Source organism: Vigna unguiculata, chromosome 9 (assembly GCF_037176805.1).
Source record: "Vigna unguiculata cultivar grain cowpea cultivar isolate G323 ecotype 2 chromosome 9, ASM3717680v1, whole genome shotgun sequence".
Classification (NCBI taxonomy): domain Eukaryota; kingdom Viridiplantae; phylum Streptophyta; class Magnoliopsida; order Fabales; family Fabaceae; genus Vigna; species Vigna unguiculata.
In genome coordinates this window covers 4,126,139-4,138,934 of record NC_140800.1, presented here as the reverse complement: position 1 = coordinate 4,138,934, position 12,796 = coordinate 4,126,139, and the positions used below count along the sequence as shown (strand labels likewise).

At 26.6% G+C, this 12,796-nt stretch overlaps 1 protein-coding gene across 1 annotated transcript; it reads left to right on the top strand.

Moving 5' to 3' along the window:
- Positions 1-8,547: 8,547 nt before the first annotated feature.
- On the top strand, positions 8,548-9,205 carry LOC146883463 (uncharacterized). Its single transcript, XM_085666133.1, has one exon. It carries the CDS (start codon positions 8,676-8,678, stop codon positions 8,937-8,939), a length of 264 nt encoding a protein of 87 aa, XP_085522259.1. The 5' UTR covers positions 8,548-8,675; the 3' UTR covers positions 8,940-9,205.
- The last annotated feature ends 3,591 nt before the right edge of the window (positions 9,206-12,796 follow it).

Here is a 12,796-nt window from a genome sequence, read left to right as displayed (position 1 = left end):
ATGGATAATGATAAATTGTATGAAAAGGAATATGTGAGGTGTAACCGAATAGTTTTGACCGCACCTTAGACACATTGTTGTTGGGTTGCACGAATAACGTTATCTCTAAGATAAATAAATAAACGTTACGAGTGTTGGAAGTCTCATTGGAATGGGTTTTTCTTCAAAATTTTTAACCAATTTAGTTATTCATTTTAAGAAATGTATGAATTCATTTATTTTAACCAAATTTTGTTAAGTTTATTTAACGTTTCAAATGCATTTCATGATAATATTTGAATTGTTTATCTCGTTTGATCTATTTTTGTTTAAATGTTAACTTAAATATTATCATAAAATACGTTTGAAACTTCAGATAAACTTAACAAAATTTGATTAAAAAGACTAAATCCATGTATTTCTAGATATGAAAGATTAAATTGGTCAAAAATTTCAATGATGGACTAATTTCAAATTTTACTAAAACTTGAGAGACCAAAAACATATTTAACCATGTTTAATATGATATCAAAGTCATAGTTAAAACCTACCTTAACAAGATAGACTTAAATTTTAATATTTCATTTCCATAATTCACTACTTTGTTAATTTCTTTATGTTTTCTTTTTCTTTCTTGAGAATTTCATTGACGTAGGTTGCAGTGAAAGTGTAATCCAAACAGTGATGAAAAGAAACAAAGATAGTTCAATTATGCTATATAATGTAAAGTAACATCAATTTTTTTTTTTTATCTGAGTGGTGTATAATTATTAGCAGATACATCAATCATATATGTAACAAATCAAATTAGATATGTAGCATCGGGAAGGAATATGGAAAGCACCCATAAAATTCGGTTGTCTTCAGATTTCCAAGGATAAACTTGCATTTTGTATCCATTTTATTTCCATCAAGTTTAAAAAAATTGATGATAATTGAGTATCTTCAAGTTGTTATAATTAAATCAAATAATAAATTTTCCGTTTGCTTGTAAAGTTGGTTAAAATGTTGTTTATGTTTAGAAATAGTTGTCCACTAATTAATGCTTTCTTTTAGCTTGTTAGTAGCATCTTTTTTGTTGAATGTTTAGTATCATCAGCTTTATATGTGAGACTTAAATCTTTACTATATAGTAAAGTACCTATTTTGTAAGACGATTGTTGTCTTTAATCTTTTAAGTTTCGATCATAATAAATAATATTAAATATAGATAAACTAATATTTAATCGAATATAAAAAATAAATAATGTAATTATTATGCTCGGCAGAACTCGAAAAGAAAAAAATTAGGAGTGTCAAATTAGATTTTTTCAAATTCATGTTATATAATTCTGAGAATTTTAAATATTGTTTTTTAAGTTTAATTGATGTACATAAGTCTTTCTCTTGAGAGAAAAAATCAATTATTTTATTTTTTATTAAAAAATTTTAATATAAATTTACCACCTCTCACCTATTTAAAAAATTATGAATTTATTATTATCTAATGATACACAGTAGACAAATTTATCATATGTAAAAGAAAAACATGTTGTTTCAACAAGAAAGTACAAAATAAACTTATTCAAAAATAATAAATTAATCGGTCCAAAATATTCTTTAACTCGTCAACTTTACTTTGGTGCAATTTTATTTTGAAAAGGAAGTGAGATTGAAAGTAAAAATTGAGGAAAAAAAAAGAAGAGGTGAAAATTAGATGGAGGTATAAAATAGAGAACTAAAAGAAAGAAGAAAAAGAGGAGAAAATATGTATGAAATTTTAAGAAAAAATTTTAAAAATTAATATAACTAATATAGTAATATATAAATATAAAATTGAAATATATATAAACAATTAAATGAAAAAAAACATTGAGTCCGCCATTGATCATGCTATCAAACTTGAATCAAGTTTTAAAAGATGGAATGTCTCATTAGAAAGAAAAAAAGTGCTTAAGACTCATTTTAATTAACAGGATATAATTTTTTTGAATTTGGAAAATTGTCTACTAATCATAGAAATTAACTCATGAATCTTAACTAAGATTTGATATAACATATCAAAAAATGATTAGAACAAAAAAGCATAGAAATTAACTCATGAATCTTAACATATCAATTTGGTGTTGTGAGTATTAAAAAATGATTAGAACAAAAAGTATGTTATTCAAACTCAGATGAGTGTTATAGAATCGTTCTTAGTTAAAAGTCTATCAACCTTTAATAAAGTTAATTATGATATATGAATAAAACATCGCGAGACAACTTTCAATGATCATATGCAACTTTCAATTCTGTGAAGTATTCTAAACAAATGAGCATTGCTGTCCCTTCTTGGAGAATTTTTCTTATGACATCAAACAACTTTTTTGTTGTTGTTGAGATAATAAAGTAGTTGAGAAAATCATAATTAACTTAATAAAAAAATATACTAGTATTTTTATCTCACAAGAAAATAAAAAGAAATAATTAAGAATAAATTAAAAGTATTAGCAAAAAGTGTTTATGTAATTTATTTTACCACAGTAAAACCTTTAAGAGTTTTTTAAATGAAAACTTGACCTAGTTTTATGGACCAATATAAAATCTTCTATTAGATATTTATTTATGTTTTCTATTAAAATTAAAAATAATAAGTAGTTAAAATTGTGAAAATTAATATTAGAGATCAATTTAAACTCTAATTCACAAATCAATTATAAGTTTTTATTAATAATATAAACTATTTTAGATATAAATAATTTTTAATTAATAAAATAGTGTCTAACTTGATCAAATAATAACTAATTATTTTTAGTCTTTAAATTAATCGTTATTTAATTAGTTTCTTATAATAATTATTTATTTAACAACATGTTTAATAAAAGAGTTTTTTAATATAAAATATTATTTTAATATCAATTCTACATATATAAATTCCTTCAAATTTAATAAATTTGTTTATACAATAACCTTTCTTTAGTATCAAGAAAGTTACGTTTACGGGACTCACATTAAAAGATTTTTTTTTATTGATAGGAGTCCTAAATTGTAATTGGAAATGATGAATCTATCCAAACTATGATAAATCAAGGTTAAGGGAGTGTTTAAGAACTCAAGAAACATAAATCAACCATGGTTCGTGCTTATGGACTTTTAGGACCTAATGATGGTAGGTTTATGTGTTTTTAAGAACTTAATATACTATAAGAAAATATTAAATAATTAAAAAAAATTATCGGTTGAAAAAATTTATTAGTAAAAATTATTGGTTGAAAAAATTTATTAAATAATTAAAAAAATTATCGGTTGAAAAAATTATCACTATTAAAAATTCTCATATTTTTGCAAATTTGTTAAAAAAATTTGCAAGAAAAGATTTTTTTTGCTATTTTTTCTAAAAATCTTACTTGACAAGTAATTTCTGCATGAGTAATTACTTCCTACGAAATTATAAAATTTACAAGTATTTTCTACAAAATTTGTTGTGAAAAGTGTTTTATACAAAATATTTTTCAAAATAATTGACAGCAAATTCTTTTTCATAATTAAATTTATAAATATTTTCTAAAAAAAATTCAAAACAAAATTAGCAGGTAATATGAGTGTTTTTAATAGTAAGTAAAATTTGTTAATAAAATAAAATTTATCGATTGATAAACTCTAAAATTTTAATTATTGACAAAAAGATATATATTCGTATAATTTTTTCAATAATATTTATTAGTAAATTAAAATTTTTATTATCAACTGAAATCTAATGGACTTTGATTTAGGTGTAAAACAGATGTCAAAATTTCGTTTTAAGTTTTGACCATGGTAAATTTTATTTGTAATTATTTTTTTAAAATTTATTGGAAATGAATTTTTTTAAACTTATAAATAAATTGTTTGGTAATTATTATTTTTTAATTTGTAAGTAATTAAATTTTTTAAAAATTTATCGGTAAATTCATTGATAAATATTTTTATTTTAAATTCGTTGACAATTTTGTTAGTAAATTAAATGTTATTTTTTAGTCAAATTTAACGAAATTTTTGTTATAAATTAATCGAAGATAAATAAGAAGAAAAACTAATAGTGAAAACAACGACGATAATAGCAGAAGCGACGGAAGAGCACGATGAGAAGGAAAAAAAAAAGAAGACAAAAAAAGGAAGGTAAAAGAAAGAAAGAATAAGAATGGGAATAAGAAGAAGATCAAATTATAATATTTGGTGATAGATGATTATCGACGATTAAAATTTGTCGATAATTATCGAAATATTTTAATTGCTACTAATTACCAACAGATAATTACTATCTAATTTTTGTTAGTTTTGAAATGGTGAATTTAGCCAAGAAGGGGGGGGGGGTTAAATTGACTTTATAAAACTTTTTCAAAAGCATAACCTCTTTTCAATTGAATCTAATGGACTGGAAAGTTTGGATGTAAATGCAGCAGACCAGTACACTTTCAGTCGATTAAAATATAAAATAGTAGACTAAATTATTTTTGAAGCTTTAAAACAGTCGATTAAAAAGATAATTCAACTAGCTAAAATACTGAAGATTTATGAAGAATGCAGAATTCGTGAATTCAACTCAAACAACAATCTTTTACATACAAGACTTGTTCCAATCAATATTTTTAACAAGTATATAGCCTCAAATTACAGAAGAATGCATTAAATCACACCAAAGATCAAATTGTTTGGTTTTCTTGAGTTTTTAAAGAGTTTCAAAGAGAGTGAGATGAGGGAAAGAGAAATGCACAACTGTTTTTATACTAGTTCACTCAATCACAAAGCTACATCCAGTTTACGAGGACAACCTGAGCCTGATTTCCACTATATTCAAAAGTTTTACAAATCACACACCAAGATTACACTTTTGAACAACAAAACTCACAAGATTTTTGACTCACACAAAAATCTAGACACACACCCTACAAGAATCACACTTACAGACCTGAAATCTCATCAGGCAAACCATCCAGAGGCACAAGAACATCCAAACTTGATGGTGGCTCCTAGCCAACCATACATGTGTTCTTCAAGCTACTCACAAGCCAAAATGTCTCCAAGATCAACCAAGATCTTCAAAACACGAGTTGCAGTTGTGTATTACAGAGAGAGAGAGTTTTCCAGAGATGAATGACAAAGTTTAGTGCACAAAAGCTCGGTTTCACACATATGCTCGCGAAAACACATCTTATATAGTCTGGTTTAAGTGAAAACAGTCGATTGAATTTTTTGTACAGTCAGCTGATTTCACCTGACTTAAGTGAAATCAGTCGATTGAAAAATAATTCAACTGACTGAATGCATTCATACCAGAAACTATATACAGCAAGCATTTTTACCTGTTAAAGCCTATTTTAACATATTAAAAGAGAAACACTAAGGCACACAAGACATCTAACCTATGTCATATAGCCTACCAACAAGATATAACACTAACACCAGTGGCGAATGTTTGTGGTAGCAGGGAGGGGCCATGGCCCCCCCTAAAATTTTGATTTTTTTTTTTATATTTTAGATATTTTAATTTTTTTTTATATTATAGATATTAGATAATATATTATAAATTAATGATGATTAAATTAAATATTTTATTTCTTTTATAAATATAATAATTAATGTTAATAAATAATAAAATATAAAATCAAACATAATAAAAAATAAAAAATAAAAAGATTTATCAAGATATTTTTATTATTATTTTTCATTATGGTTTGAGCTTCTTATAAATCGTTTTCATTTCTTATTCTCACATGTTTTCTTTTGTTTTTTAAGAGAAAAATATCTATTCTTTGGCTCTTATTTCACTTTGTTCTCTTTCATTCACGAGGAGGAAAAGAATGATGTAATTCTTTCATCTTTCTTGATCGTGAAATATTAGTTTAAAAATTTATTTAATAAGTCTCTTTTATATTAATTTTTATCTTATGAACATAGAAGTAAAAGTATCTTACTGTGTGTTTTTTTATAACCAGATTTTAATTGTGGTTCCATTATATGGCTTGAGTTTCTCACGACTTGTTCTCATCTCTCATTCTCACCTATTTTCTTTTGTTTCTGAAGAGAAAAAAATCTATTATTTTTGCTCTCATATGTAAGTTGTTGTCTTCCATTCTTGAAGAAATAAAGGAGAAGGTAATTCTCTCTTGTATCACATGTGAAATATTAGTTTAATAATTTATTTAATGAGCTTGTATATTAATTTTTTATTTTATGAACATAGAAGAAAAAATATTGTACTGTGTGTTTTTTATAATTGGATCTTAAGTGCGGTTTGATTATCATCGAATTTTCTTTTGGTATTTAGGTCTCTCAATTTTTTATTATATTATGAAAAATTATTTTTTAGTCTTTTTTTTAAATAAGTATACAAATTCAACTCTTTCATATATTCATTTGTAGTCTTATTTCTTTTTTAGTTATCGTTATACTAAATTTTTCATTTTTATTATATTAATGACAATAATTAAATGTATAAATTTTGGCCATATTATTTTGGCTCCCCCAACAATGTTGGTCAAGATCCGCCCGCCACTGACTAACACATTACATTTAACATGTTATTTACAGATTTAACACACTAAAACTTAATCTTCAAGAGGATCTTCATCAATTTTCATCAAACACTTAAGATCTTCATGCACATGACTTTATCAATTATTTGCTTCAAACTTGCTTGTGCCAACAATTTTCACTGTTAATAATTATTGACAAGTGTTTTATTGACATATTTTAAGTTGTCACCTTTATTAATTTTAATTTATTGACAAATTTTGTCTATGTAAATTCTTTTTTTTAGTAAGAAGATGATTAACAACCTCCCTTATTATTAAGAGTAATGCGAAATACTCGGATAAGGTTATATTGGCTTCTAAGCAGAAAATATATGGTTAAGAGAAGAGTGATTATAAACGTAATGAAGTTTTATATATGTTGATGTAATGAAAATTACTAATAATGTTCACCAGATGTTACGTAGCCAAATGATCTTACGCTCACTGGTTTTTCAAGATATCTGATTTGAATGGTTCACAACCCTCAACTGTTAAGTCTGAAAGACAGAAGTACTTTCTTGTGTTGGGCAAATCCTATCTTACACTCAGTTCATGAACCACTTTTTCAGACTTCGACTCTATCTTTTTCTCCATTCTCTTATCACTTTTCACCCTCCCATTGTAGGGCACCTTCCCATTAGACCAAAGAAAATGACAGCATTTGGATAGTGACATTGACAATCAGAATCTTCTTCTTAATGAACGTCAATGCTGATAAAAATTGAAGTGCTAGCATAGTACTGTATAGCGTGTCCTCTTCTGCTTTTTAGGGAGAAACCAGTGGCAAGGCTTGCATGGAATCATCATCACCAAAAAGTGTACGCCACAATCACTACAAATACATCACGTGATAACATCATTCCATCATCTTGCTTGTCTATCCCTGGAATCGTAAGGTTCTCACTTCTGCCTCTGCCTTCAGTGCTGGTAAGGTGACACTGTTCCATCACAACACTTAGTTTCTATTTTCTACAATTTTCAGTCCAAAATATATACTATATGCCTTGTAAGATAGAGCACAGATAGTGTCAACTCAATGCACTCATGTTTCCCTTTTACCCTATACAACATGACATTTGAGAATCTTGTTGGATACTTTAGGATTATATGACTCCTTTATGCAGCACTTCATCACATTCCAACTTAGCCTCTTTAATTGGTCTTGAACCAGGAAAAAAAAAGAGTTCTTTCTACAAATCCTTAGAATCTGATTTGGAGTTATCTGTTCTAGACGGATACAGAAGAGTTATATTTGGATCATACAAGATTTATATATGCTGTTTAGTTTATAGGCTATTAATCACTAAAAACTATGAATTAAAGACTAATGGCTAGACTAATGAGGAAAGATGGGAAAAACAAATAAAGGAAACGCAAGAAGAGTTTCAAAGGTTGTTTTGGTAACTTGCTTCCTCCTGCTACCATGAGAGTGTGAGAGTGCTCAGAAAATAAATCACAGAACTTTTATTTAGAATATCCGTTTCTTTTAAAGTAGTGTAAAAATGACTTTAAGCAATGTGATTTCCGAATGTGTGCGCGAATTAATCTTACTGGAACCGTGCACAGCGTGAGGAATTGATTCGTTGTGTAAATTAAGAAGGCCTATAGTTTAGGTACCCCTACAATTAATTGCTCATGCATGATGCATGCATATGAAGCTGACATGGTCATATTGTAAGAAACATTCATCTTTGTGAACTGAGTTTATAACAGTCCAAAGTGAACAAAACTAAATTAGGTGATAATATTGTTAAAAGTGGACCTTAAGACTATTTCAATTTCACAAAACTTGTAAGATAAGATTTGCAGTTTACTTATATATTATGAAATTGTCTTTATCTCTAATTGATGTGAGACTTTCAACACGAAGTGTAACCAAAGCTTTGCGTGACAAATGAAAAAGGAGGGGAGGAGGACACTTTATGCTTGTTGTGTGTGGACAATCACATAAAATATATAACCATCCTTATCAGTTATGAGTGATTTGAGGGAATCCTTATCCTCCTTTTTCTTCATAGCACAAGTTAAACAATAGTGTGATGTGGTATATAACATAACCCCGTGACACTCTATAAATACAAACATCCTTATATGCGTATCACTCAAAACCAACATAACAGTTGTGTTTGAAAACATAGGATTGTGTTGTGTTGAGAGTGTTGAGAGTGTTGAGAGTTGAAAATGGTGATGAGAAGGGAAGAGAGAGTGAGAGGGAAGAAATCATCTGGAAAGTCAATTTACAGCATATTGAAGGCATGTTTTTCGTGTGAGAATAGGTACGATGAGTACTGGGAAGGTAGTGGGAATGGGAGAAGGGTGTTTGCGAGTGATGAAGACAGAGCACATTGGGTTGCAGAGCCTGGCATTGACAGAAAAGCTTCTGATTTCATTGCCAAATACTATGCCACAAGACTCACCGACTCTCACAGCAAATTTGCATCTTGAAAAATTCCCTTTCTTCCCCCATTCATGAAGTTAATTAGCCATAACTGTTGAATGATTTGGTTAACACATTATTATGGTTGCACTGTTTCCTTTTATCTTTCTAGATCTCAAATAGATTTGTGGTCTCCACGAATCATTTTGGTTTCTCTTTTACTTGTACTTATTGTTTCCCATCACTTGTACGGACTCGTAGTACTTGTTAATAAGCTCAAACAATGTGCCAATTAAAATGTAATCCCAAGCTTTGAGTTTTGTTTCTTCCTATACACTCCCTTTCACCTTTTAAGAAATCGTAGTAAGTAACTGATATATTTGATTTTGAGTTAAAAAGTAAGTAATTCATTTTGTAGAAAATTCCACGTGTTAAAGAGATGTAATATTAATGATATAAGAGATTCATATCTCTTTATATGATATTTAACTTTTACATTTTTGTTTAAAATGAGACTTAGACTTAAAAACTAAATTTTCATTATTAAATTATTATTACTATCCACTCTCTACGCAGGTAAAAAAATTTACAACCAAACGAGTGAACAGTCAGAGATCTGGCATGAGAAACAGAAAGAAAACTACCTTACTACGTATGCAAGATGGGAAAGCAATTAAATAAGTGGAATTTGAAGATGCAAATTGACCTATTAAGATTTCTGTATAAGTGTCGCTCTTTAACCCAACTCCTACTAGTTTTACGAGGATGTTTTTGGGCTTTGAGGTAATTGAAAGTGTTGTTACGTTTGAATTTTATGGTCATTTTGGTTGTATAAGGTAGATGCATGGTATCTATAGAGTTGTAATATTTTCGACATTTTTGTATTTTAAAGTCTCTTTGACCAGAAAATTATAAAATAGGGTCCGTTAATTTTTTCTTTTTTAATTTGGGTCAAGTCGTTATTGGGAAGGTCGACTTTCAGGATGAAGTCGTCCTCTCCCAGGCCAATTCCGTTTTTTCTTTTAATAAAAAGTAATGTCGTTACGTAAGAGAACGACTTCTATTTAATAGAAAAGTGAAGTCGTCCTGTAACATGACGACTTCACTTTTGATTTTTTTTTTAACTTTTCAGTTTTTTCATTTTAATTATTTTTATTTATTTTTTTTTTTTCACAATTTTATTTTTTAAATATTTCAGATTTTTTTTTTTAATTTAACGGTTTTGCTTTTTTTTTTCAATTTTGATTAATTTTTTTATAATTTTTCAGTTTTCGTTATTTGTCCTTTTTTGTTAGATATAAAAAAAGTAAAAGTTTTGAAGGGGTCAAAGTAATATAATTTTTTTATATTAGATTAAATCAATAGTATAATGTTTTAAAAAAAAATGTTTCATCTAATTAAACAATTTGATCATTAAATTGGATCATTAGTATAATGTTTTAAAATATGTGAAGAAGTATGAATTATCTTGTTGTCATCTACACGAATAACTTCCATTTTATTATCTTTAAAAAATTGAATCTCTTATTTTATTTTTCATCAATATAAATATTTGTTTTTAAAATAATATTAAAAAATAACTTATCATAATCTAATAAAGAACCGAGAGACATCATGATTAAAAAAAATTATATTATAGTTAAATCACAATAAAAAAATCAGTTATTAAAAAACACATAATAAATTATTTTTTTATATATTCATAAAAAATATGAATCCACAAAAGGCTTGTGAGAAAAAAAAATATATTAATAACTATTAAACTAATATTTTATTATCAAATGAGATAATAGAGAGTCAATTTTTTCTTCAAGAACAAAAGGAAACTTCTGAAAGTTGAATATGAGTACAATTTTTAAAAAAGTAAAAAAACAATAAAAAAAATAAAAAACATCATAATAAATATTTGATTTAATTATTTTTTTTGTCCAGAAACATCTTACTCACAAAAATATACTTAGGTTAAACTGAGTCCACTTTAAATGCGACCATCTTACATATATACCTAATTCATATACGTGATCAATAATTAAACGTCTAATAACAAACTTAAAGAATTCATGAACTGTCTACAATACAACTAACCGGATTAAACTTGATTATCTCAACTAAATTTCTATTCTTAATAGACCATCCACTCTAAACCATCTTTAACTTATTTTATATAAACAATTATTTAATTAACCATAATTAGTAAATAAGTTATTTAACTTATTACTAATATCATAACTTTAAATTATATTTCAAAAATATTGATAGGTTTAATTACTTTAAACGATAATTACTTTTAGTTTGGTGTAAGTCCATAATTGTGCTGAAAATGTTATGAAACTGTTTTGAAAATTTTCTGATGTTTAGATGTGGGAATATTGTAAAAACAACCAAATTAAAAAAAAAAGCAATGTTTGACGTTTGGTAGTGCTCTAGCAGACGTTTGGTAGTACTCTGACAGACGTCAAATAACGTCGGCCAAACAATGCCCCGACGTTATTTGACGTTTGTCAGAGCACTACCAGACATCAAATAGTGTTGTTTTTTGGCACCATCCAGCGCGAAAATTGACGTCTGCTCCCTTTTGTTCTGACGTTGGATAACATTGGCCCTTTATGTCTCCAACGTTAAGTGACATCTAATATATTTTCCGACGTTATTTTGACGTCATCTGGTACGATGTCGGTGTTTGAACAGACGTCAAAAGTCAAAAATATCATACGTTAAAAGTCTTTTTTGTAGTATATGAAGAATTTGAATCTAAGAGAATGCTTCTTTTTTGGAAAAGTTATAATGTTAATAGTTTAATAAATTATGTCTACTTTATGATTAATAGGTAATATATATATATATATATATATATATATATATATATATATATATATATATATATATATATATATATAGAGATTAATAGGTAATATATAGAGAGAGGGAGGGAATATTTTTTACCTTAATATACGCAATTTATTAAACTAATCAAGTAGAATGTGATGTAATATTCATATAGTTGTTCTATTATTTCATACTTGTGTTAATCAGGTATATATAATTAAATTATTAAAAAAGTTATGTGTTAAGAAATTTTGCATATGTAGTTGGTGATTGAATGAAATTGATTTCATAATTTTATTGTATTTCAAGTATCAATGTTACAAGTGGTGCTTCATTACCTAATAACACAAAAAATAATCCAAGGCAAACACTGGTCAAGGAAAAGAATAAGATTAGTTCTTTATGTAATGGACTCAAATGTTCAAATGTTTGATATACTTTAATATTTTTTTTTATAAAAAATTTTGGTCGGTCCTGTAAGACATTACAATACCAGACATAAAATTTTCTCACAAGTATTTAAATGTTGTTTTCATATATAACAACAATTTATATTAGTTCAAGTATATAAGGATTTTTCTATTTTTCTTTCCATACAATTTTTAAAATAAACTATGTCAACATCAAATAGTAAGTTCAGTTTCTATAAAATATTTTAAAATATTTTTATACAATCAAACTTATATAATTATTTTTATACAAAAAATTATATTGTAAAAATTACAGCAGATGAAAGTGTTGGAAATGTAATATGATAATAAGAATAATGGCATGCACTGCTATTTATATCAAAGTGATGATATTTAATTTTAAAAAGTTATGACAAGTTTAAAGTAATATATAAGGCATTAAATGATAGGTGTTAGTAGTTCTATTAGACCATTAATTTATACTTTAGGACAGATATAAAACAGTATATATATTTTTTAAGACTAAATATAAAGTCACTAATTTACATTTTTTTAAATTCATACTTTTTTAATTTTACCTTTCCCCATTATTATCTCTCTTCCCTTCACTTTTGAATCGGACAGTACCCTAGAAATATGCATTTAAATATTGATTATTTTAATAGTGTTACAGACAAGTCCTGCATTTA